The following is a 24,509-nucleotide window of genomic DNA, read 5'->3' as shown; positions in this document are numbered from 1 at the left end:
TGTGGCTATCTCTTGTGGTCCAAAGAGCACATAAATATGTGGGTGGCAAAGATGCATAATTGTGGCCCGAGAGAGGCACCAGATACATTATGGGACAATGGCAGGGAGAGATGACGAGTGGAGTTGAGGTCACTGGAGAGCTATTCCTAGCCATTCCTTTCTCATCTCTGAAAGGCCAGAAGAGGCGGTGAGCGTAGCTGTGGGAAATCTTTCCTTGTCCCTCTCTCCCTGCCTGCATATCCTGTTTCCCATCTGCTGCCTCTCCGCTCTGACACCTGTGCCTTTTGGGGCTCCGGCAGGCGCAGCCCCTGGGGAGGTGGATCTGCTGCCCATGCCCGGCCCCAATGCCAACTGGACGGCAGGCCTCTCGGTGCACTACAGCCAGGACAGCAGCCTCATCTACTGGTTCAACGGCACCCAAGCTGTGCAGGTGCCACTGGGTGGCACCGCTGGGCTGGGCTCTGGGCCCCAGGACAGCCTCAGTGACCATTTTACCCTGTCCTTGTGGATGAAGCACGGTGTAACCCCCAGCAAGGGCAAGAAGGAAGAGGAAACCATCGTGTGTAACACTGTCCCAAACGGTGAGCCTTCCCTAGGGCACCCGTCTGAGTGTGGAGAGACTGGCTTCTTGTCCTGCCTCTGTCACCGTCCAGTCTGTGACTGTGGACGTGTCACTCCTCTCTCTTCATCTGTAAGAGAGCAGTGCTAGGTTTCGTATTGCTGTGATTTACTCCCAGCATGACAAGCTGGGATCCTACTGCTCTCAGTGATGGAACCGCTCACCGCCCTCCTCTGCAGCTGTCTCATCACCCTGCATCCACGTGTAGCAGACTCTGCCCCCCAGACCTGCTCCCCTTAAAGCCCCCCGTCACAGCCTGAGTAGTGCTGTGCCCCATTCTTCCTCTTCCACCACCCCATCTTCCTTCTTTAAGGGCTAGTGGGCTCCAGCCCCCAGGACACCTCTGCCCTCTATGGCAGTAGCACAGCCCTCTTGAGGGGCTCAGCCTTCACCTGCTCTTTCATTTCTGCCTCTTCTCGGAGCTCATCTCTCTTGACCTGAAAAGGAGTGTTGCCCATGAAGTTTGTATTAACCAAAGGACCAGTAAAGATCTGAGTGGGGGCAGGCTGGCCAGTGTCCCCCCTCGGCCAGTCAGAGTGCCCAAGAGAAGCCCGACACTGGACTCTGTGTGTGTGTGTGTGTGTGTGAGAGAGAGAGAGAGAGAGAGAGAGAGAGAGAGAACCTGAGCGAGAGAGAGAGAGAGAGAGAGAGAGAGAGAGAGAGAGAACCTGAAGGGATGAAGAGAATCCGGCATCCCCTCCCTCCTGGTGCTTTGAAGCTGTTTTTGCCCATGCTTTGTGTTTGACCTCTGTCCCCATCCTCTGCCCTCAGAGGACGGCTTCTCTCACTACTCGCTGACCGTCCACGGCTGCAGAATTGCCTTTCTCTACTGGCCTCTGCTGGAGAGTGCCCGGCCAGTCAAGTTCCTCTGGAAGCTGGAGCAGGTGAGGCCGGAGCCAGGCTCCTGGGAAAGCTGGGTGGATGTAACTTGCTTTCAGGCGAGGAGGTCCTAGGGCAGGGGTGGGCATTTTCTGGGTTGCCCTGTGTCCCTTCTTTCAATCTCCACTTTCAGTTCTTGACTATTTTTACACCTCCCTGCCCCCCGCCCTGGCTCCGTTTTCTTGTTCTCTTTTTCCAAGGCTTGTCTCTTGCAGAAAGCACTCCTGGATTAAAAGGAAGTAGGGAACAAATTACTACGAACACCAAACCCGACCAACCATCTTTCCCCTCTTGTTTTCTTTCATCTGTTTCTTATCTAGAACCTTACCAGTGCAGATGCCTGACTCTCAAGCAGTTAGCATGCTGTAATTGAGGAAATAAGTAATCTGAGGTACATAGATTAGGTTTGAGTCCCGCTAGGGGAACTTCCTAGCCATGAAATCTTGGTTAATATGTTTACAACTCAGTTTCTTTTTTACCTATGAGTTGAGGATAATAAGAATTCTATATCCCAGGGTTGTTGTAGGATTAAATGATGTAATAGACCTTTATAGACTAAAAGGCAGTATATATATGTGTGTGTGTGTTTGTATATTTATATATCCATGCACATATATATATACATATATATGTATATAAATCTCACTATTTTCATGGTTATGAGGGATAAATAAAAATGGGCAAAAAAGAAAAGAAAAATCTCTTGAGCCAACAGTTGCAGCCTCTTCTTTATTCATTTTCCAAGCTGACCGCAGGGACCGTGGGGATGAACTGTGTTTCCATCTCCTTCTGTTTTTCTTGTAAGCCCCGGTGGAGTGGCTGAGTAAGCAAATGGCTGAAAAAAGGCAGGAAGTGGAAGAGAGAGAAAAAGGGAACGAAAACCCACAAACTGGATAATTGAGGGCTGTCTCCAAAAGCTGCTTTTTGTGGCACTCTTTTTTTATTTTTTAATTTATTTTTTATCTTTTTTAACATCTTTATTGGAGTATAATTGCTTTACAATGGTGTGTTAGTTTCTGCTTTATAACAAAGTGAATCAGCTATACATATACCTATGTTCCCATATCTCCTCCCTCCTGCGTCTTCATCCCACCCTCCCTATCTCACCCCTCTAGGTGGTCACAAACCACCGAGCTGATCTCCCTGTGCTATGTGACTGCTGCCCACTAGCTATCTATTTTACATTTGATAGTGTATATATGTCCATGCCACTCTCTCACTTTGTCCCAGCTTACCCTTCCCCCTCCCTGTGTCTTCAAGTCTCTTCTCTATGGCTGCATCTTTATTCCTGTCCTGTTGTGGCACTCTTCTAAAGAGATATTCTGCCATTTCCTTCTTCTGGATCTTTCACCCACGTTGCTAATACTGGTAACATTCCTCTTTCTATTTTTCTTTTACTTACCCTTATTTATTCAACAAAGATTTAGTAAATACCAATTCCCTGCCATTCTACTAGGTTCTGGGGATACAATGGGGTCTAAGATGGAACAAAATCTCTGCCTTCATGGAGCTTACATTTTAGTTGAGGAGATAGATTTTTAAAAAGTAAGCAGGGGCTTCCCTGGTGGCGCAGTGGTTGAGAGTCCGCCTGCCGATGCAGGGGACACGGGTTCGTGCCCTGGTCTGGGAAGATCCCACATGCCGCGGAGCGGCTGGGCCCGTGAGCCATGGCCGCTGAGCCTGCGCGTCTGGAGCCTGTGCTCTGCAACGGGAGAGGCCACAGCAGTAAGAGGCCCGCGCACCGCAAAAAAAAAAAAAAAAAAAAAAAAAGTAAGCAGACATATAAACATGATAAATTGTGATAAATGCTGTGAAAGAAGAAGCAAGGGACTGAGGTAGAGAATAGGAGGCAAGGAGAAGGGAACTCACTTTAGATTGGATGCTCAGGGAAGGTCTGATAGAAGTGAAATGCAAGCTCATCCTGAAGGATGAGACAGAGCTGTGAGAGAGAGTTCCAGTCAGAGGGAAGAGCAGATGCAAAGGCCCTGAGGCAGGAAAGGGATCGACATATTGCAAGCACGGAAAGAGGACCAGGGAGTTAGAGCACAGTGAACAAGGGCAGAGACTGGACTTGAGGTTGGAGAGCTGGACAGTAATCAGCTGTATGGTGGACTTTGTTAGTTAGGGTCATTTGGATTTTGTCCTATAAGTCTTTTGAAGGGTTTACAGCAGGGACGTGACCTGATCAGATTTACACTGTAAGAAGATCCCTTTGTATATGTATGTGTATAACTGATTCACTTCGCTGTACACCTGAAACTAACACAACATTGTAAATCAACTACACTCCAATTAAAAAAAAATCTTAAAGTTTGAAGGTGCTCCTCCACCAAATTTGGGATGTATTTCTCAAATTAACTATAAATTTTTGGGATTTCCCTGGTGGCGCGGTGGTTAAGAATCTGCCTGCCAGTGCAGGGGACAAGGGTTCGATCCCTGGTCCGGGAAGATCCCACATGCCGCAGAGCAATTAAGCCCGTGTGCCACAACTACTGAGCCTGTGCTCTAGAGCCCGCGAGCCACACCTACTGAGTCCGCGAGCTGCAACGAGTGAAGCTCACGCGCCTAGAGCCAGTGCTCCACAACATGAGAAGCCACCGCAATAAGCCCACGCACTGCAACGAAGAGTAGCCCCTGCTCGCCGCAACTAGAGAAAGCCCGCACGCAGCAACAAACACCCAACGCAGCCAAAAAAAAAAAAAAATTTTTTTTGTTGCAAAAATAGGAAGGATTTTTCTAATTTTGCTTCAGAAAAGATTTGGTTACAAGTAATTTATTTAATTTGCAATTAGCTATGATTTTTCAACAATTGTCATTTATATTTGGGAACATTTGTGAAGTGAGGAGAATCCAATCTTTTCAAATGTAATGAGTTGTTAATGAATACTAAGTTTGACAACATTAAATTCAGAAGTGATTTAAAGATTAAAAAAAAAAAAAAAAGATCCCTTTGGCAACTATGGGAGGAAGGTCTCGGAGACACCTAAGAGTGTAAGTGCTCAGACGAGACTGCTGTAACAGAGAGAGACTGGGGACTTGAATGATTGGGTGGCAATGGAGATGGAGAAAACGGCACAGAAACCCACAGCTTTTAGTTCTGTTTGGACTCGGGATGGACAGCACCTGCTGACGGACTCCTCTTAGGAAAGTTGATGCTTTTAAAGGTTTACCTGCAGAGTGGAATTTTAGGTACGAGGTTGGAGCCTGATAGATTCTGGGCAAGGATGTTACTCCTTTAGCTGGGTGGGCAGCAATTCACCAGTAGGACCTGTTGATAGGACAGGCACTATGAGGGACTGTCCCCTGCCTCCCAGGAGGTGGGGCGGTGCCTCGTGTTCGTTCCCTGGGGATGATGTGACTGACAGGTTCCTGCCCTTCCCCATCCCCCAGGTCTGCGATGATGAGTGGCACCACTATGCTTTGAACCTCGAGTTCCCCACGGTCACACTCTATGCCGACGGCATCTCTTTCGACCCTGCCCTCATCCACGACAATGGTCTCATTCACCCGCCCCGAAGGGAGCCTGCTCTCATGATTGGGGCCTGCTGGACTGGTAAGTCCCGCCAATGGTTGGGGCCTCCAGTGGCTGATGGAGGAGCAAAAGGGCAGCCTGACCTCATGAGCTCATCGCCCTGCAGTTGGGCAGGGAGGCCGGGAAAGATCTCTTGGGGAGGAGACCACAGCCCCTCAGGTGTCCTTCCTGTTGGACTGGTCATCACCTCTGACTTGGAGGAGTTTCCTGCTCAGGCAACACCAGCATCTTTCTTTTTGTAACTTCAGTCACTTCCCACTTTGTTCCATCCCAGTGTTGATGATTCCACAGCCCACTCCCCTGCTGGAGGACAGCAACCCTGCAGAGAGTCAGCAACCTTCTAACTTTTAAGCTGTTTCTTTCATTTTTTCCTTCTGGGAGGGTGTGTGTGTGTGTGTGTGTGTGTGTGTGGTGTATTTGCATACGTGGTGGGTGTCTGTATGTGGTGTATCTGGTTTGTGTGTATAGTATATCTCTGTATGTGTGTGTGTGTGTGTGTGGTGTATTTGCATATGTGGTGGGTGTATGTATGTGGTGTATCTGGTTTGTGTGTATAGTGTATCTCTGTATGTGTATGTGTGTGTGTGTGTGTGTGTGTGGTGTATTTGCATATGTGGTGGGTGTCTGTATGTGGTGTATCTGGTTTGTGTGTATAGTGTATCTATGTATGTGTGTGTATGTGGTGGGTATATGTATGTGGTGTATCTGGTTTGTGTGTATAGTGTATCTCTGTATGTGTGTGTATGTGTGTGTATGTGTGTGTGTGTGTGGTGTATTTGCATATGTGGTGGGTGTCTGTATGTGGCGTATCTGGTTTGTGTGTATAGTGTATCTCTGTATGTGTGTGTATGTGTGTGTGTGTGTGGTGTATTTGCATATGTGGTGGGTGTATGTATGTGGTGTATCTGGTTTGTGTGTATAGTGCATCTCTGTGTGTGTGTGTGTGTGTGTGTGTGGTGTATTTGCATATGTGGTGGGTGTATGTATGTGGCGTATCTGGTTTGTGTGTATAGTGTATCTCTGTATGTGTGTGTATGTGTGTGTGTGTGTGTGGTGTATTTGCATATGTGGTGGGTGTATGTATGTGGCGTATCTGGTTTGTGTGTATAGTGTATCTAGGTATGTGTGTGTATGTGGTGGGTGTATGTATGTGGTGTATCTGGTTTGTGTGTATAGTGTATCTCTGTATGTGTATGTGTCTGTGTGTGTGTGTGTGGTGTATTTGCATATGTGGGTGTATGTATGTGGTGTATCTGGTTTGTGTGTATAGTGTATCTCTGTATGTGTGTGTATGTGTGTGTGTGTGTGTGTGTGGTGTATTTGCATATGTGGTGGGTGTCTGTATGTGGCGTATCTGGTTTGTGTGTATAGTGTATCTCTGTATGTGTGTGTATGTGTGTGTGTGTGTGTGTGTGTGGTGTATTTGCATATGTGGTGGGTGTATGTATGTGGTGTATCTGGTTTGTGTGTATAGTGTATCTCTGTATGTGTGTGTGTGTGTGTGTGTGTGTGGTGTATTTGCATATGTGGTGGGTGTATGTATGTGGTGTATCTGGTTTGTGTGTATAGTGTATCTCTGTATGTGTGTGTATGTGTGTGTGTGTGTGTGGTGTATTTGCATATGTGGTGGGTGTCTGTATGTGGCGTATCTGGTTTGTGTGTATAGTGTATCTCTGTATGTGTGTGTATGTGTGTGTGTGTGTGTGGTGTATTTGCGTATGTGGTGGGTGTCTGTATGTGGCGTATCTGGTTTGTGTGTATAGTGTATCTCTGTATGTGTGTGTGTGTGTGTGTGTGTGTGGTGTATTTGCATATGTGGTGGGTGTATGTATGTGGTGCATCTGGTTTGTGTGTATAGTGTATCTCTGTATGTGTGTGTATGTGTGTGTGTGTGTGTGTGTGTGTGTGTTGTACCAGAGCCCTTGTGTTTCCTCAGCAGCATATTTGGAGTTTGTCTATAACAGAGGCCTGAGATAATCTCAGACATGACAAAAGGAGGGTTGGGATTCAGCAGAGAGGTTCAAGTCCTACACGGGCAGGGGCAACGCCTGGAAGACCTCCCTGTCCTCTCTGTCAATCTGGCCACACATCCCTGAGCTCACTGGCACTTTTTCTCCCCCAGAGGAGAAGAACAAAGAGAAGGAAAAGGGAGGCGACAACAGTACGGACGCCACAGCAGGTACTTGCGTGTGAAATCTGGAGGCCGGAGAGCTAGCATCTCAGTTTAGGGCTCCCGCTCCCGCGTCCGCATGGCCCTACCCGGCCTCACCGTTCACCGCCTCGCCCACCACCAGGGGGCAGAGCCTCCGAGCATCGCAGCCGGGCGGGCTCGCCCGGGAGAGGGCGGCCAGATGGAGCCGGGCTGGGCGCCGGTGTCCTTTCCTGCCCACGGAGTGAAGTCGAGGGTTCTCGTGCTGGCTTTCCGCGTGGCAGAGCGCAGAGGGCAGGAGGCAGCCACGCGGCCGGGAGAGCTGGGCATCCCTGAAGCTCACGCGCATCCTTCTCGGTGCTCCCCGCATGCACCGTGAAGACCCCCTCGCGCACTCTCCTCGTTTTCTGCCTTGAGTCTCCGCTTTCCTCTCTTTGGTCCTGCTTTCCTTCTCTTTCTGCCTCTGCCGGAAGATTTTCTCATTTCTGTGGCTTCTATTTTTCGCCCTCCGTCTCCCCCCCCCCCTCCCCGCCCACCCCCGGTTTTATTCTGTCTTCTCGCTCTGCCTTGTCCCATCTTCCCTTAGCCTCCCTTGCCGCTCATCAATCTTTTCTTCTTTTGGCTTCCACCTGGCTCCTCCCCGTCTCCCTTCTCCAGCCTGCTGCTCTTTCTCTCAGGCCCCTCTTCTTATGCCTCCTCTCACCTCTGGTCCGCCCCTGTGTTCCTGCCCTAGGAGACCCCTTGCCGATCCACCACTACTTCCACGGCTACCTGGCTGGTTTCAGCGTGCGCTCAGGTCGCCTGGAGAGCCGTGAGGTCATCGAATGCCTCTATGCATGTCGGGAGGGGCTGGACTATAGGGATTTCGAGAGCCTGGGCAAAGGCATGAAGGTATCGCCCCTTCCTCTAGCCCCCTCCCTCCAGGCATGGCCCCTGACCCCGCCCTTCCCCACCCCCACCTCTGCTCCCTTCCTCTCCCGCCTCTGGTCGTGCTCTCAGCCCTGTCTGTGTCTGGGGCCCAGGTCCACGTGAACCCCTCGCAGTCCCTGCTCACCCTGGAGGGGGATGATGTGGAGACCTTCAACCGTGCCCTACAGCATGTGGCTTACATGAACACTCTGCGCTTTGCCACGCCCGGCGTCAGGCCCCTGCGCCTCACTACTGCCGTCAAGTGAGTGTTGGGTGGGCGGGCAAGTCACGGAACAGAGCCAGACAGTGTCAGAACTCCTTGGCCTTAGGCACCACCGACGGCTAGGCACACCTCCCTCGTTTCAGGGATGAAAAACTGACCTGCCCAATTGACACAGCAATGCTGGGAGAAGAGCCTGGACCAGACTCAGATTTTCCAATGAAGGGTTCATGACTCTTCCCACTGAAGCACACCTCCAGGATTTGGGGGGTTTTAATCTCTGTGTCTCTGTGCTGATATGTAAAGAGGATACTGGATTGGGAGCCAGGAGACCTGACACTAATTCTGACTCAGTACTAATTCTCTGGGTGACCTTGGGCAAAGACCTCTAGTTGCTTGACTCATCAATCTCTTGCAAGATCAAACAGGATGATCTAAGTCTGGGGATTGGCAGCCTATGGCCCCAGGATCAAATCTGGCTTGCTGCTCATTTGCATATTGTTTATGGAAATGAGCTGCTTTCACCCTACGATGGCAGGGCTGAGTAGCTGGGACAGAGACTGGTACAAAAAGTCGAAAATATTTACCGTCTGGCCCTTCATAGAAAAAGTTTGCTGACTTTTGAGTTCTAAGTGAAGGATTCTGAATTCTTTAAATGAAAAACTGTGCATTACTTCAAGGTTTAAGTATATTAGGTATTTTAAAATACAGATTGAGAGGTCATGAAAGCATAAGAGCTATGGACACAGAGTCTTTTACTTACTAGCTTTTTAAAAATAAATTTATTTATTTTTGGCCGCATTGGGTCTTTGTTGCTGTGCGCGGGTTTTCTTTAGTTGTGGCGAGTGGGGGCTACTCATCATTGCGGTGCGCGGGCTTCTCATTGCAGTGGCTTCTCTTGTTGCAGAGCACGGGCTCTAGGAGCGCAGGCTTCAGTAGTTGTGGTGCGCGGGCTTCAGTAGTTGTGGCATGCGGGCTCAGTAGCTGTAGCTCGCGGGCTCAGTAGTTGTGGTACGCGGGCTTAGTTGTTCTGCGGCATGTGGGATCTTCCCAGACCAGGGCTCGAACCCGTGTCCCAGGCATTGGCAGGCGGATTCTTAACCACTCCGCCACCAGGGAAGCCCCTTACTAGCTTTTCAGCACTGAGAAAATGCCATAGAGCAGGGATAACAATAGAATCTAACTCATGGAAATGTTGTGAGGATAAATGATAGAATCCAGATCAAATGCCCAGAGAAGTGCCCGTTCTGTCAACACTGGCTACTATTATACGAAGGCATTTTCACCCCGCATTATGTTCATGGGGCAGTTTTTAGGAGCTACTGCCATCCAGTGGGTGGATCACATAATGTAAGGGTCAGGATTCCTGTGTTCCCTTCTCCCCTGCTCTGCCTCAGTTTCTCCAAAAGCTATCTGAAGAGAAACATCTCTGACTTGTCCCTATCCTGGCATGGGTGGCTTTGGAGAGGAGAGGGGGCTCTGAGCCCTGGACAGTGACTGGGCATGACTGTCAGGCCTCCCAGAGCTTTGGAAGGCAGGGGCAGGGCTTTGGGGAATTGGGCTGCTGGTCCACGGTGTGGTCCTGGCGGGGAGCTGAAGGCCACGGCAGCTGAGGTCACGTGGGTGCAGATCTGCGCTAAGGATGCGCCCCACCGTGTTCTAGTCAGAACTCTAGCTGTTAGAGGGCTCTCACCCAGCTACCAAGGTATGAAGGGCTGCATCCCTCAGGGACCAAGGAATGGCTTCATCACCTTCGTAGGCTCAGGAGTCACGTCAGAGGGAGGGCTCTGTCTTCTGGCTTAGGGTGGAGCTCTGCGTGGGGCAACCCCACAAGGGGGGAGTGGACACCCTCTTTGTTGACTGTCTTATTTGAATTCCTCCAACCTCTTTCCTGCCCAGGGAAGAGGCTTATCCAAGGACTGGGAACCTGACGTTGCTCCTTCAGTAGAGGGAAGGAGCCTTTTTCCTTTATGAGGTTAAGAGAGAGAAGTCTCATTTCTCCATTTTAGGGCCACCATGTGGTTAGTGCTACCCTAACACTTCCTTGAGGTTGAAGGAGAAAATATAGAGGGGTGTGTGTGTGTGTGTGTGAGAGAGAGAGAGAGAGAGAGAGAAACAGGGAGAGACAGATACCCAGCGGCGCCTTCCTTCCTGTGATGCAAATCCTTGCCCTGGTCCATGTGGCTTCCCTAGCTTCCAGTGTTCAGTGCTCGGACCTCTGTCCATTTAAAGCCAGATTTATGCAGCCATTCAGTCAATGCAGGTTTCCCCTAAATTGTTGTTGTTTCTTTTAATCTCTTGGATTGTTGGAAAGCTCATCTGGCTACCACATCTTTTTCTCTAGCTTTGTTCTCTTCCTTAGCTCTTGAATTTCTTCCTGCTTGTTGTAAGCTCCATCTAGAAGTTCTGCAGCACCTCAGACAAACGAGCTAAAGCTTAATAATGAACTTCGATGCCTGAACTAGCCCCTCCCCCTGAATTCTCTGCTTCTGTAATGGTGTCTCTGTCCTTGCAGTTACCCCGGCTTGCAGCTTCCGAATTGCCTTTGATTCCTCCGTCTTTATCTTCCACACCCCATCGGTTACCAGGTCACCTAGATCCCGCTCTGCGCCCACGTCTGGCATGTCTCCTCTTTTTCCATCTCCAGCAGCTCTCATTACCTCTCATCGGGCCTATTGCTCTAGCCTCCTAACTAGTGGACTATCTCTAGTATTCTAACTTCAGTTCAGTTTCTACCCAGAGGCTAGGTTAGTGATCTGAAATCAGAATGTCCACCCTCACACTTCCCTGCTGAAGAAGACATCCATGGTTCCCTCCTGCCCACTGCACAAAACTTGCGCTCAAAGCCCATGACCATCTGGCCCAGCGTTTCCTGCCTCACGTTCCTCTACTCCCCTTCGTGTATTCCTCACCCTCCACTCTAGGGTCAACTTTGTGCCCTCCTCCAAAGGCTAGCTCACTTGCTACTTCTCTTGGTTATTCCTACCCTCCCTTGCCAGATGCCCCACTCCCATCCTTAGCCATAAACAACCTCTCCACTCTGACGCTCGTGGGTTTTGTGTGATGTGACCACGTTGGCTCTTGTTTTAAGGTTTGCGTGCCATTTCTAATCTCTTGACCAGTTCATTAGTGTCCTTCGGGTCTGGACCAGCCCCCTAGTACCTTTTGGGTCCCCTTTGGATCACCCATCACAATGGGAGTGTCTGTTGGAGTCTGTGCTTCCAGAGTTAGCTGGGGTTGTTTTCCAGGAGGGTTTGATCCGGGTCTCGCTGGACAACTGTGCAGACTGTCTCAGGTCCTGCTCCTTATGGCACAAGAGCTCAGCAAACTGTGGGTCTGGTACCTTCAGGGCCTCTGCGTTCATGGTATCCGCTGAGGTTACACCTTCTCCCTCTGGCTACAGTAGTCAAGCTGGGCCTGCTCGGTAGTATGTGTGATAGTCCTTTCAACAAAATCATTTCTGTTAGCCCGGGTGTATGGACCACAGGCCCTGCTCTGGAATTACCACCTCCCCTGTGAAGACTGCTTGTTCAAGGGCCACTTCCTTTTTTTGGCCGTGCCGTGCACCTTGCAGGATCTTAGTTCCTTGACCAGGGTTTGAACCTGGGTCCAGGGCAGTGAAAGCGCCACGTCCTAACCACTGGACCACCAGGGACTTCCAAGGGGGCACCTGTTTACAAATAAGTTTGACTAATGCAAACCCACATGGTGGCTGTGGTTTAGTGGAAGAATCGTGGACTTGGAATGAGAAGAATGGGTTCAAGCCTGGCCCAGGACACGTATTTCTTATGTGGCCATGATGCTTGACCCGAGAGCTTTGGTTTCTTATCCCTATTGCAACAGCAGCCAAAGAAGGTTAAATGAAAGAATGTGGACAAAATGCTTCACAAAGCAGCAAGCACTCTGAGAATTATTGATTGGCTGGAGGCAATCCTGGGAGCGTGTTCCTCGAGCTGCTGTGCTGTTGTTGGTTTGGGCTGGCTCAGTCCTCTAGGGAGGGTTTGTCTGGTACCAGGATCAGCGAGGCTTCATGGGATGGTGGATGCAGGTCCAAGATGGTCAGATTAGCTCACCTACTGAAATGTGTTTCTCTGATACTGGAGGGGATGAATTGGAGACACTCCAAGCAGGAGGACATCCTTTTTTTTTTTTTTTTTTTTAATTCACGTATAGTTGGTTCACAGTGTTGTAATTTCTGCTGTACTGCATGATTCAGTTATACATACGTATATGTTCTTTTTTAATATTCTTTTCCATTATGACTTATCATAGGACATTGAATATAGTTCCCTGTGCTATACAGTAGGACCTTGTTGTTTATCCATTCTATGTATAAAAGCTTACATCTGCTCACCCCAGCCTCCCACTCCATCCCTCCCCAACCCCCTCCCCCTTGGGAACCACCAGTCTGTGCTCTACGTCTGTGATCCTGTTTCTGTTTCATAGATAGGTCGTGTCGTATTTTTAGAGTCCACATATAAGTGATATCATGTGATATTTGTCTTTGTCTTTCTGACTTATTTCACTTAGTAGGATAATCTCTAGTTGCATCCATGTTGCTGCAAATGGCATTATTTGTTCTTTTTGATGGCTGAGTAATATTCCATTGTATATATGTACCACACCTTCTTTATCCATTCATTCGTCAATGGACAGTTAGGTTGTTTCCATGTCTTGGCTATTGTGAATAGTGCTGCTATAAGCATAGGGATGTATGTATCTTTTTGAATTATAGTTTGGAGGGCATCCTTTGATATGCTCCCCACCCCCACCCCACTTTTGTTGTTGAATATTTTTTCTTTTTTTTTTTTTCCTTTTTTTTTCGGTACCTGGGCCTCTCACTGTTGTGGCCTCTCTCGTTGCGGAGCACAGGCTCCGGATGCACAGGCCCAGCGGCCATGGCTCACAGGCCCAGCTGCTCCGTGGCATGTGGGATCTTCCCGGACCAGGACACGAACCCGTGTCCCCTGCATCGGCAGGCAGACTCTCAACCACTGCGCCACCAGGGAAGCCCTGTTGTTGAATATTTTTTGACACGTATCTACCAGATATTGTACTGAAACACACTTTTTTTTTTTTAACATCTTGGGTGAAGAACTATGTATGTATATATATTTCTGTAAGTTCATTTGGTAAAATACTGTTTGATAGATGTTCCATGGTCTTGGGGGTAGGGCATTGGTGATGTCATCATCCCCATAGGTCAGGGTTGCCTAACCTTCTGTCCCTGGCCCTTCCCTGCAGTGGTGTCCTCCCTGGAAAGGGTATCTCCCCCTCCGGCTTTGCTATGGGGGTGATGGTCGTGCAGAGACACTATCCCCCTTCTTCCCCTTTCCCTCCCTGACACGGGGTGCTCTCTGTAGAGGTGGAGGCCCAGAGTGGTGGTCAGAATATAGATTATAAGGGAGGGGGTGATGGGGTCACAGGCTGCCTCTCTCCCTCTTCTCATATAGGTGCTTCAGCGAAGAATCCTGTGTCTCCATCCCCGACGTGGAGGGCTACGTGGTGGTGCTCCAGCCTGATGCCCCTCAGATCCTGCTGAGTGGCACTGCTCATTTTGCCCTCCCAGCTGTGGACTTCGAGGGACCCGAGGGGGTCCCTTTGTTCCCTGATCTTCAAATCACTTGCTCCATTTCTCACCAGGTGGAGGCCAAAAAGGACGAGAGTTGGCAGGGCACAGGTAAGGGTGACCTCGAGGAGTGACAGTGTCCAGAGAAGGGGTCCGTGTCTGGAACCAGAGTGAAGGAGAAGCTCTGGGGCCGGCCATGGGAGCGGCAACATCCCTCATTCACTTTTCTAGAACCACTGACTGTTAGGAACGAGAGCCAGCGGGAGACCCCCGGGTGTCAGAAGGTTGATGGGTAGTGACGTTTTGGACAATGATGCTGGCAGCTCTCAGGGGATGACCCCGGAAGGGGAGGCAGCGTGGCCATGAGATGGGCCCTTCAGCTCTGACCCACATCCTGACTGCCTCCTGTCCAGTGACAGACACACGCATGTCGGATGAGATCGTACACAACCTGGATGGCTGTGAGATTTCTCTGGTGGGGGATGACCTGGACCCCGAGCGGGAAAGCCTGCTCTTGGACGTGGCGTCCTTGCAGCAGCGAGGCTTGGAGCTCACCAACACGTCTGCCTACCTCACCATTGCCGGTCAGTGGGGCCCGAGAACCTGTCCTCTTTCCTTGGGTGCGCCCCTCCCCACAGTCAAGTCTCTGGGAAACTCAGAGGGTCCTCCTTCCAGGCTCAGGGATGTGGCCAAGTGTCCCCTTGCACCTTCCCTGCCTGGAATGTCCTCTGGCTTTCGGATTGTCCCTAGAGGTGGTGGCTGGGGTTAGGCTCCTGATGGTTCTTTCCCAGCTTCTCTCTCCATCCCAGCTCACCTCCACTTTGGTCTCCACTCTTCTTTGGCTCAGTCTCTGAATAGCTTTCTTTTTTTTTTAAGTTATTTATTTATTTTTGGCTGTGCTGGGTCTTCGTTGTTGCTGTGCGCGGGCTTTCTCTAGTTGTGGCGAGCGGGGGCTACTCTTGTTGCGGTGCGCAGGCCCTCTCACTGCGGTGGCTTCTCTTGTTGTGGAGCACGGGCTGTAGGCATGTGGGCTTTGGTAGTTGTGGCACACAGGCTCAGTAGCTGTGGCTTGCGGGCTCTAGAGCGCAGGCTCAGTAGTTGTGGCGCACGGGCTTAGTTGCTCCGTAGCATGTGGGATCTTCCCGGACCAGGGATCGAAGCGTGTCCCCTGCATTGGCAGGCGGATTCTTAACCACTGTGCCACCAGGGAAGTCCTCTGAGTAGCTTTCTAATCCTCTAGCCATTTGGTACTCGCCCTCTTCTCTGTCTTGCGTCTCACTAATCTCATGGACACAGCATAGCTTTAAGTCAAGTGCTCATCTCTTAACGTCTGGTGGTAATGATTTTTTGGTAGCTTCCCAGGGAAGCCTCATCCTCTCTGAAGGACCCTCCATCAGGGAGAATCGAAGATGAGGCGGTCAGTTCCTTCCTGTTTCCGTTCCCTCCCAGAGCCTCACCGAGAACTTCTGTGTTATCCTCTCTCCGTTTCCCCCCTGCTGCCACCTCCCTCTGTCCTGCAGGGTGTTCCTATTTCCTTCTCTCCATCCCTCCTCCCAGCCCTCAGAGGAGGGCGGAGGCAGAAATGGAGCCTCGGTTACTCTATCCCAGTCAGTCGGAGCTGGTGGGGATGCAGGAGAGCATCTCTCCGTCTGAGAACTCGGGTCGCACCCCTGTTGAGGGGTGGCAGCTGGTGGGAGTCTGGGAGAGAGACTCCAGGCCTCTTCGCTGGCTCCTGCCCTGAGCTGCCTCCTGGTTGCCAGGGGTGGAGGGCATCACTGTGTATGAAGAGATCCTGAGGCTGGCTCGTTACCGGCTGCGACGCGGGGCTGCCCTCTATGCCAGGAAGTTCCGGCTTTCCTGCTCAGAAATGAATGGGCGTTACTCCAGCAATGAATTCGTCGTGGAGGTACCCAGGGTCCCCTTCCCTCCACAGCCAACCCCGCTGGCGAGGAGCCGGGGTGGGGCGGACTGAACCTGCTGGTGCGTGGGGATGGAAATTGCAGCCCAGGGGCCTCCTGGCCCCGGCGGGGAAGCTGGGGGCCGGGGGGGGGGGGAGAGCTGGGCCCTCGGGGGCTGAAGGAGGGGCGGGGAGAAGCGAGTGTGCCCATGAGCCCGCCCTCGCCCCAGGCCAGCGTCCTGCACAGCGTGAACCGGGTCACTCACCCCAGCTACATGCTCAGCTCCCAGCAGTTCCTGCACCGAGGTCACCAGCCCCCGCCTGAGATGGCCGGACACAGTCTGGCCAGCTCCCACCGGAACTCCAGTACGTAAGGCTGCGCGGGTCCAGCTGGGCGGGTGGGTGGAGGGAGCGGGTGGGCGCGAGCATTCTCCTCTCCACCGCTGGGCCGTGGGGGTGGGGCGGGGGGAGGAACGGGGTGGAGCCATGGATTCTGTTCCCTGTGGAACTTGACTCAGTTGACGGCTGTGATCCAATCCCTTTATCCCCCAGATCATTCACTTTGCCTAGTGGAGAGTCCGAGCCTTGGGTCATCACAGGGGCACTCATGCCTGGGATCATGGTCAGTGTGGGTTTAGCCTTTGTTGTTCCTGCTGCCCTCCCCCAACAATATCAAGTCAGCCCTGGACCTAGGGATCCTCAATAGTGAAGCTACCAAGTATGCATTAAGCACCTACTGTGTACTAGCGCTGTCCACAATACAACTAAGAATACAAATTTATAGGATAGACACGGTTCCTATCCTCAAGGAGAAAGTTGGTGCCATTGCATGTGCAATTATGTGCTATCTATAAAGTCATAAGACTGTTTCTAAAACAAAATATGCAAACACGCCAAGTATTACATCCAGCTGGAGCGCTGCCCTTCAAAGCAATCTCATTCCCTGGCCATGATTGTTTACTAGTGATGCAATTTCTAATTCACAATTTAGAGTTACTTAATTATAAGAAAAACTAGAAACTGTAAGTACAAAGAAGAAAAGTCAGCCATAATTCCACCACAATTGGCCATTGTTAATATGGTGTTATTATTATGTGCCAACTTTTGTCTGTGCCTGTTTTTTTTCTTTTCTTTTAACAAACTTGGGATCAGACTATTTTGTAACCTAATATTTACACCTAATATTATAAAATGAGTCTTCTTCCCCCATTGTTAAAAACTGCAATGAAAAAAAAAAACTGCAATGATTCTGATGTTGCTGGAAGTGATTTTTGGAATCCCTTTTGAGAATTGCTTTCAAAGTCAATTTATGAGATGCATTTATTTTTGTTCCTTTTGGTACACACCTTGCCTTTGGCCCAGTTCAGTATTACCCAACTTCAGCATCCACTTTTGCCAGAGTTGGCTCTGGATAGCATTCTGTGTTTGTAAACATAAAACCAACTCTCAAAGGGCAAAGATTTGTCACTTTTTTAAAAAGTCAAAAGGCATATCTCAGCTCTGAAGGCAATTCCCTAAAGAGTTCCAAAAATGCTTTCTTGGGAGGTCATGGTCACTGAACCCTACCCTAAAAGGACAGCTCACACATCAACCATGTAATTGGAAGAATAATGAACACGTCGGTGTGCCAGGCACCCTGCCTGTGGGCTTTACACCTATTAACCCAGTGAATCATTACAGACAACAGATGGAATAGGTACTAGAATTATCCCCTCTAAAGGCAAAGAAATGGAAGCCCAGAGAGGTTAAGTACCTTATCCAAGGTCACACAGCTAAAAACACGGTGGAGCCAGGATTCGAATCCAGCGCAGCAGGATTCCAGAGCCCGTGCTCTAACCATCACCCTCTATACCCTGTCCATTTATGTTTGATGCTTTAAAAAAAAAAAGTCTCATTACTTTATAGTTGCACCTAATTTGGGGGAGCTCCTTAGGGCTTCCCAGTATGTCTTTGACCTAGGCTAGCTCCCTGGTACCCCTGGAATTCAGTCTGTTTTCCTCTCCTTGGGCAGTGGCCACCACTGCACTGTCTCTCGTGTTTCCCTTTCCCTGGGACTGGCTCCCTTCATCCTTGCTCTTTCTGAAAACAACTGCAGACGCCTTTTTAAGTGTTCTTCCTGTGATTCCTACAGCAAAGCAGATGGAAGTATGTGTGAGGAGGGAGTATAAGGCGTAACCAAGTTGCAAAGGTTCTAGGAAGCTTCACACAATCTTTAGAGGTGTGTGCGTGAACTAAACCTGTTTTTGTTAAATAGACTTTTGGGGCCATAACTCCCTAGCTCTTCCTCCAGTTCTTTCACTGGGAATCATCCCACCCAGCCTCTTCGGGGCTGGATACTGGGTTCTGCCACTCAGATTAGGCTCAAGGCGCGTCCAGGTTGGCATTGCTGCTGGGCTCGGTAAGACTCTCACCCTTGTTTTCTCTGCTTGCTCTGAGATCCCAGCTGCAGCCTGCTTTTGCCTTTTCCCCTGATTTTGGCCTGAGTAGGACACAGAGTTCATAGTTCACTTGAGGGCCCTGGTGATTGACATCTCCTGAGCTTATCAGGAGATCCACTTCATCAAACCTGTTCTGTGTGCCCTTCCTGACTCTTCAAGGTGTTCTCTCCCTTTCCCCTGCCTCCCAGCCGCAAGAGTGGAATTACAGGATTGTGGTTTTGCAATTTCAAATTACTCTGACCATGCAAAAGAGTAAGAGATAGAATTCCCTCCAACGAGACAGGGGCTTCATTTCTCTGAAGCTCCCAAGTGCATGAGGAAAGAGAGATCAGTGTGAACCAGGACAGTCAGCCGGGGAAGGTCCGGTGGTGCATTCAGACCTTGAGCTTGGACCTTGAAGGGTAGAAGGGTAGATGGACGTGGGGGAGAATGAGAGTTTGAGAACTGAGGGTGGGTGGGTGGTATGGGGGAGTTGTGTTTGGGGAGAATGAGGCTGTCTGAGAAGGGTAAGAGGAGCGATGAAGACAACATTTATCCAGTCTTCCCAAACGTTGATGCACATCGCAATCACCTGGGGAACAGTAAAAACGCTTGGTGCCTAGGCCATACCCAAACCAGTTCAATCAGAAGGTCTGGGGTCGGGGGCCAGGTATCAGGGGTGTTTAAAGATCCGCAGGTGATTCCAACGTAAAGCCAAGTTTGGAACCATTTCCCGGTTTGTTACCTACACGTATCCGAGACTTTGCGGAAAGACCTGCAGTGCAATAGGATACAAACAGAAAATGAAATTGGAAGTGAGGAGGAAAGGACAATGAGGAAAGAAGACGATGAGGCCAAGGGATAAGTCAGTTCATAAAATACCTGCTGTGAGATGCTGCGACGTTGCTAGAATGGCCAGAATTTGGACTCTGAGCTTCCTTGTAGCTGAAGCAGAAGGGAAGCTGAGCAGTTAGGAAAGTCCTATGATGGGACCAACCAGTGCTTCAGGAGAAGCCCGGGGACCCAGAGCAGAAGGACATTTCTCTCTAGGCTCTTCAGAAAGGGGGCTCCACGTGGGGCTGTGGACAGGGCTTCAGACCTGTCTCACAATCGCACGGAACCAGGAGTTTCACACGGGCCACTGGCTAAAACTAAAACACCCCTTCGTGTTGTCCTTGGAGGTCATTCAAGGCCAGAATCAACTGCTTGGGTCTAATGTAGAAAGAAAGGTTGATGGTACTTCCTAAACTCTTGATTTTTGTCTGTAACTAATTTAAAAATCCTCCCGTCTCCCTGGCCTCCTGGCTGATTAGAAACTAACCATACTTGTCTGTCTGCAGATAGAGGGTCTGCCTTTTGTCTTTCTTGTGATCATTTCTTATTCCAGGCAGTCAACTTGTCACTCCCTTCACCAGGCCAGGGGCTCAGAGGAGCAAATGCATTTGATTAAGGCACAGAACAGAAGCTTTGGCTTGTCATCACTGTGCCCCTAGAGCAAGTTCACCTGCTATGGCCTCCACTCTGAGGAGGGGTTTCTGCTCCTTCTAGAACCTGGGCTTAGCTACAGGGGCATTCTGCTGGTGGGGTCACTGCCCTCGGATCTTGCCCACTGACACGAAGACGTGGGAGGGGCTGTTGCCTACAGAGGAGCAGAAAGGGCAACTCTGCCTCCCCCGTCTCTTCCCCCATCCCCAGACAGTTGAGAAATTCTCATCCAGCCAGGCCTGTCTCTCCCCGGAGCCAGTGCCCGGGAGCCCACCTGGCCTGCTCAGCAGACTCAGCTCTCGTTGGCCCCAGGTGGGCTATGGGTCAGGTCAGGCTGGGGACCGACCTGGCAGAGCGCCGTCAGGGCGGCCTCAGGGAGGGGTGAGGGTAGTATGGCTACTCAGGCAGGGGGTGCTCCCACACCTGGGTGGCTCTGGAGCGCGTGGCAGTGTGTGTGTGCTGCTGGAGGGTGGGTGTGCCGCAGGGGTGGGGAGTTCCTGTGCTGTGTGCTTCCCTGCGCTCTGCTCTGTCTTTCAGCATGTGAGTCTTAGAGGCTGTGGGTAAATTCGTGTGCGTGTTTGCGTGTGTGTGTGTGTACCGGAGGTGGGCAAGGCTGTGCTCACGGCTGTTGGCTCTGTGGCCCTCAGGGCCCAGGTCTGTGGCGTTTACACCTTCCTGCAGGGGGTCTCCTGGTCTGCCCAGCTGGCGGGAAGCTGGGTGGCACTGCACGTGTGGCTCTCCTGTGCCTTGGTGGAGACCCTCAGTCGCGTCCCTTCGATGCTGCCGTGCGAGCAGGTCTCCGGGTGGCTGGTGTGGGCAGCTGTGCAGGCCGGCAGAGGCCCGGTGCGGGTGCGGGGCACAGTGAGCCCGGTCCAGCTGGGTGCCCACAAGCTCTTCCTGGGCACGTACCTGCGCCTGCACGTCTGCTTTGCTGCCATCAGCTCTAAGGTCCGAGTGAGGGTCCACGCGCCCTTCTGCGTCTCACTGCCCTTCAGAGTCCACGGCCCCCTGAGCCCGGGCTTCAAAGTGAGGCTGCGGACCCAGAAGCTTGACAGGGCTGAGGGGGAGGTGGGTGTACCCCGAGGGGAGCAGAGGCCCCAGGTGTCCAGGAGGCTCGAGCCCGCAAGGAGATGGGAGGCGTCACTGAGCAGGGGTGAACTCTGTCCAGGTGGGCGCGTGAAGGGGCTGCTCTCTGTGCCCTGGACCTGTGCCCAGCTTGGGTGCCAGGCCACGCTTGGAGCTTGCTCCTCCTATGATGATGCAGGAGAACATTCTCTCCTCTTGCACTGTCAAGCCTGTGTGGCCGCCTCTCTCCTTTCCCCTCTGGGCTCTGGGCACCTCCTTCCTGGACTACGTGGTCCCTGGGGAAGGCACAGGCAGAAGGACCCGGCAGGGCCCAGGCCTTGCCCTCTGTGCGCTGAGAACAGGGCTGCTCAGGACAGCGTTGGGCTGGGAGCCCTTCTCCTCCCCCTGCCCTTGCCTCCTCTGCAGATCTCCCTCCCTCAGGCTCTCTGTCCCTCCCTGTCTCTGCCCTTCCCCGGGGGCAACTCTACTTTTCCTCCAGCTTCTGCAGGGCAGACCCCTCTTCTGGGCCATCATGGACCCTGCCTTCTGCTCGGGGAGTCCCGCTGCCCAGGCCCCCGACTCCGCCCCTGAGCGGAGTGTGCTCAGGTGCGCCTGGCTCTCCCCGCAGTGGTCCCGAGCGCTGCGACCCTCATCATCGTGGTGTGCGTGGGCTTCCTGGTGCTCATGGTCGTCCTGGGCCTCGTGCGCATCCACTCGCTGCACCGCCGCATCTCGGGGGCCGGCGGGCCCCCGGGGGCCTCCAGTGACCCCAAGGATCCCGACCTCTTCTGGGATGACTCAGCTCTCACCATTATCGTGAACCCCATGGAGGTGTGCGGGGGCGGGGCGGCGGGGCGTGTCGGCAGCGTCGGGGCACAGCTGGGGCGCACTGCCAGCATGCGGACTCCCGCTGAGCTCCCCCTCTCCCTGCCGTCCCCAGTCCTACCAGGGCCGGCAGGCCTCCATGGCGGGCGTTGCGGGCAGCCATCAGGAGGACGAGGACAGCAGCGACTCCGAGGCAGCCGACTCGCCCAGCAGCGACGAGAGACGCATCATCGAGACCCCCCCTCACCGCTACTAAGGCCTCCACCCCTCCCCAGACAGAGAGAGGATTCCGCCCTGGTGAGACAGACACCCCCCCGAAGAGAGAGGAGGACACGCTGAGAGAAGAGAGACCCAGAGGGAGCAGCTCTTGGAAGAGTCATCCTTTAATCTCAGAACCCCGTGGCCCTACCGGAGCCCGCCCCCTCACCCTCTCCCCCAGCCCACCCCCCTTCGAGCCTCTGGGCTCCTCCCCCCCGCCCCCCACCCCCACCCCCGGGGTGGGAGACTTCGGTAGGCGCCGGCCCCTCCGCTCACCCCTGTCTGTCTCTCCCCATGCCGGCCACGCGCTGTATGGGTTGTAGGGCGGACTGAAGGAAACCCTGTACCCTGCCCTTGCCTACTCTCCTGTCCACGGAGACCCCCACCAGACCCCCAGCCGGGCCTTCCCTGCTTCTTTTATGAGCCCGCCTCTCTCCATTTCCTTCTGGGGATCCCTGCTTCTCCTCCTGGCCCCCTTCCCTCCTCTCCTTGCCTGAGGTCCTACGGCCCCTGCCCTTCCTACAGGACCCGGCTGTGGCTGGCTTGTAGGGGCCCCGGGTGTATTATATATAATGTATATTTTTTCATGTCGTCGTGAGCGCAGCCCCTGTGTTCCGTGTGCAGCTCACAGCCTCGTGTGCGTGTGGCATCGTCACGTCTTGGGGTTAGGGTAGGGATGGGTGTGCTGAGGAAGGGGACACACCCTAGGGTTTTCAAATAAAACAACCAGAAAAAAGCTCGGTGAGCTGCCTCTGGCCTGGCTGATCCCCGGTGGGCGCTGTGCGGGTGGCAGCTCTGGGGCCCCTTCGGCCTCTGAGCTGAAGTAAGGGGCAGGGCTGGTTGTTTCCCACTGTCTTCTTCCCTCAGCACCTGTGGGAAGAGTATAGACAACTGAGGGAATGCCGCAGACTCTGGGTCTTTGTGGGGGACATTGTCAACCCCTCCCCATCTCTTGGAAGTTTCCGCCTGGGGGGCTGGGGCAGCTCCCCAGCTCTTGGAATTTTCAGCCTGGGGTGCCGGGGCGCCCTGCCTGCGGAGTCTAGGGAGAGAGTGCAGGCAGCCCTGCTATTTGTTTTTTATAAATTTATTTATTTATTTATGGCTGCGTTGGGTCTTCGTTGCTGTGCGCGGGCTTTCTCTAGTTGCGGCGAGCGGGGGCTACTCTTCATTGCGGTGCACGGGCTTCTCGTGGTGGCTTCTCTTGCTGCGGAGCACGGGCTCTAGGCGCGCGGGCTTCAGTAGTTGTGGCACGTGGGCTCAGCAGTTGTGGCTCGCGGGCTCCAGAACGCAGGCTCAGTAGTTGTGGCGCACGGGCTTAGCTGCTCCGCGGCATGTGGGATCTTCCCGGACCAGGGCTCGAACCCGTGTCCCCTGCATTGGCAGGTGGTTTCTTAACCACTGCGCCACCAGGGAAGCCCAGCCCTGCTGTTTGTAATAAGACAGAACGGGCTCTGAGACATGTCCCCCAGGCTGTAAGGGGCGGGAACCAGATGGGGTTATTTCAGAAGAGTGTGCTGTAGGGGAGCATCACTTCCTGTGCTCTCCCGGCCCCAGGAAAAACTAGGGATCCAGGTCTTAATTCCTTTCTGTGGGATGGGGTGTTTGAGTATCAGTAATGTTTCCCCTACTTCTCTGTGGTTCTCATGGACACAGTGGGGTGGAAGTGGAGCTTACTGGCCCGCTGCATGCACCACCTGTGCCTGGTCTTACTTCTGCCAGGCGCCCATTCTTCCCCCTGGCTTTAGCCACTAGCCATGTATTGATGTCCATACTTAATCTCCCACCCAGACCTCCCACCCAACTACTATTGGCAGTTCCCCTAGGACATCCTGTGCCTAAAGGCAACCTTGTCCCAGGTTCTGCTCTCTTCTGTTACCTGTCCCTTTCACCTTTCTCCCAGTTACCTAAGCAGAAACCTGGGAGCCAGTCTGGATTTCTCCCTCTCCCTTAACCTCATGTCCAAATGATGACTAAACCTTCTCATTTTTACCCCTTAAAATCTCTCGCATGTGTCTTTTCTTTCTCTTCCCCTACTGCTGCCACTGCCTTGATCATACTGTCTTCGATGCATGCCTGGTCTATTGCAGGAGCCTCCCTGCTGCCTGCTACCTCTTCTCCTTGCCTCCCGTGTTTTGCTCCACTCCACCCGCCTCTGGGTCCGAGTGACTTTTATAAAGTGTAGCTCTCCTTCTAGAACCTTCCCTACTTCCATATCATTGCCAGGGTCAAGTCCCGACACCTTGAGAGGCCCCTCAACCCCCCTCCCTACCTCCCTGCCCCTCTCTGCCACCACCCCTGCACACCTGGGTGTCAGTCATACAAACCGCTAGTCCTTCACCAAACTTGTCCTACTCCTTCCCGCCTCTGTCTTCGCACGTCCCGTTCCCTCTGTCTAGCGTGGCCCTTCCCCCCGTGTGCCTAGCAATCTTCTCCTTATCACTGAAGACCTCGTTCCAGCGTTGCCTCTTCCAGGAAGTCTTCTGTGCTCTGGCACCTCTTGTTCACGCCTCCACCACAGCCCTCCTTACTACGTGGTGGTGCACGTCTGTCTCCACCACCAGATTCGCTGTATTCTCAGAACTCACAGGGCCTGGCGTGCAGTAGGGGCTCCATACAGGATGAATGAGGTGACGTGTGTAGCTCTCAGACTGATTATAATAGAAAAGACGGGGGCTTCCCTGGTGG

General features: G+C 52.3%; 1 protein-coding gene across 2 annotated transcripts in view; it reads left to right on the top strand.

Moving 5' to 3' along the window:
* The window catches only part of CLSTN3 (calsyntenin 3), a 28,333-nt gene extending 6,315 nt beyond the window's left edge, over positions 1-22,018 (top strand). The window contains exons 7-19 of one of the 2 annotated variants that reach the window (XR_004351944.1): positions 300-581; positions 1,391-1,503; positions 4,889-5,051; positions 7,153-7,209; positions 7,913-8,070; positions 8,202-8,350; positions 13,762-13,988; positions 14,291-14,461; positions 15,638-15,783; positions 16,005-16,140; positions 16,327-16,396; positions 21,370-21,572; positions 21,682-21,806. Coding sequence is in view for 1 of the 2 variants with exons in the window: in XM_032647131.1 (XP_032503022.1) it covers positions 300-581; positions 1,391-1,503; positions 4,889-5,051; positions 7,153-7,209; positions 7,913-8,070; positions 8,202-8,350; positions 13,762-13,988; positions 14,291-14,461; positions 15,638-15,783; positions 16,005-16,140; positions 21,370-21,572; positions 21,682-21,822 (1,946 nt within the window). In the remaining variant the exon portion in view is untranslated. Of the gene's footprint in view, positions 1-299; positions 582-1,390; positions 1,504-4,888; positions 5,052-7,152; positions 7,210-7,912; positions 8,071-8,201; positions 8,351-13,761; positions 13,989-14,290; positions 14,462-15,637; positions 15,784-16,004; positions 16,141-16,326; positions 16,397-21,369; positions 21,573-21,681 lie in introns of both variants that reach the window. The other variant, XM_032647131.1, reaches the window with a different exon arrangement.
* Positions 22,019-24,509: the final 2,491 nt, after the last annotated feature.

The sequence above is a fragment of the Phocoena sinus genome, chromosome 10 (assembly GCF_008692025.1).
Source record: "Phocoena sinus isolate mPhoSin1 chromosome 10, mPhoSin1.pri, whole genome shotgun sequence".
NCBI classification, from domain to species: domain Eukaryota; kingdom Metazoa; phylum Chordata; class Mammalia; order Artiodactyla; family Phocoenidae; genus Phocoena; species Phocoena sinus.
The sequence above is the reverse complement of the archived record's forward strand: the minus strand, read 5'-3'. Positions and strand labels throughout refer to the sequence as shown.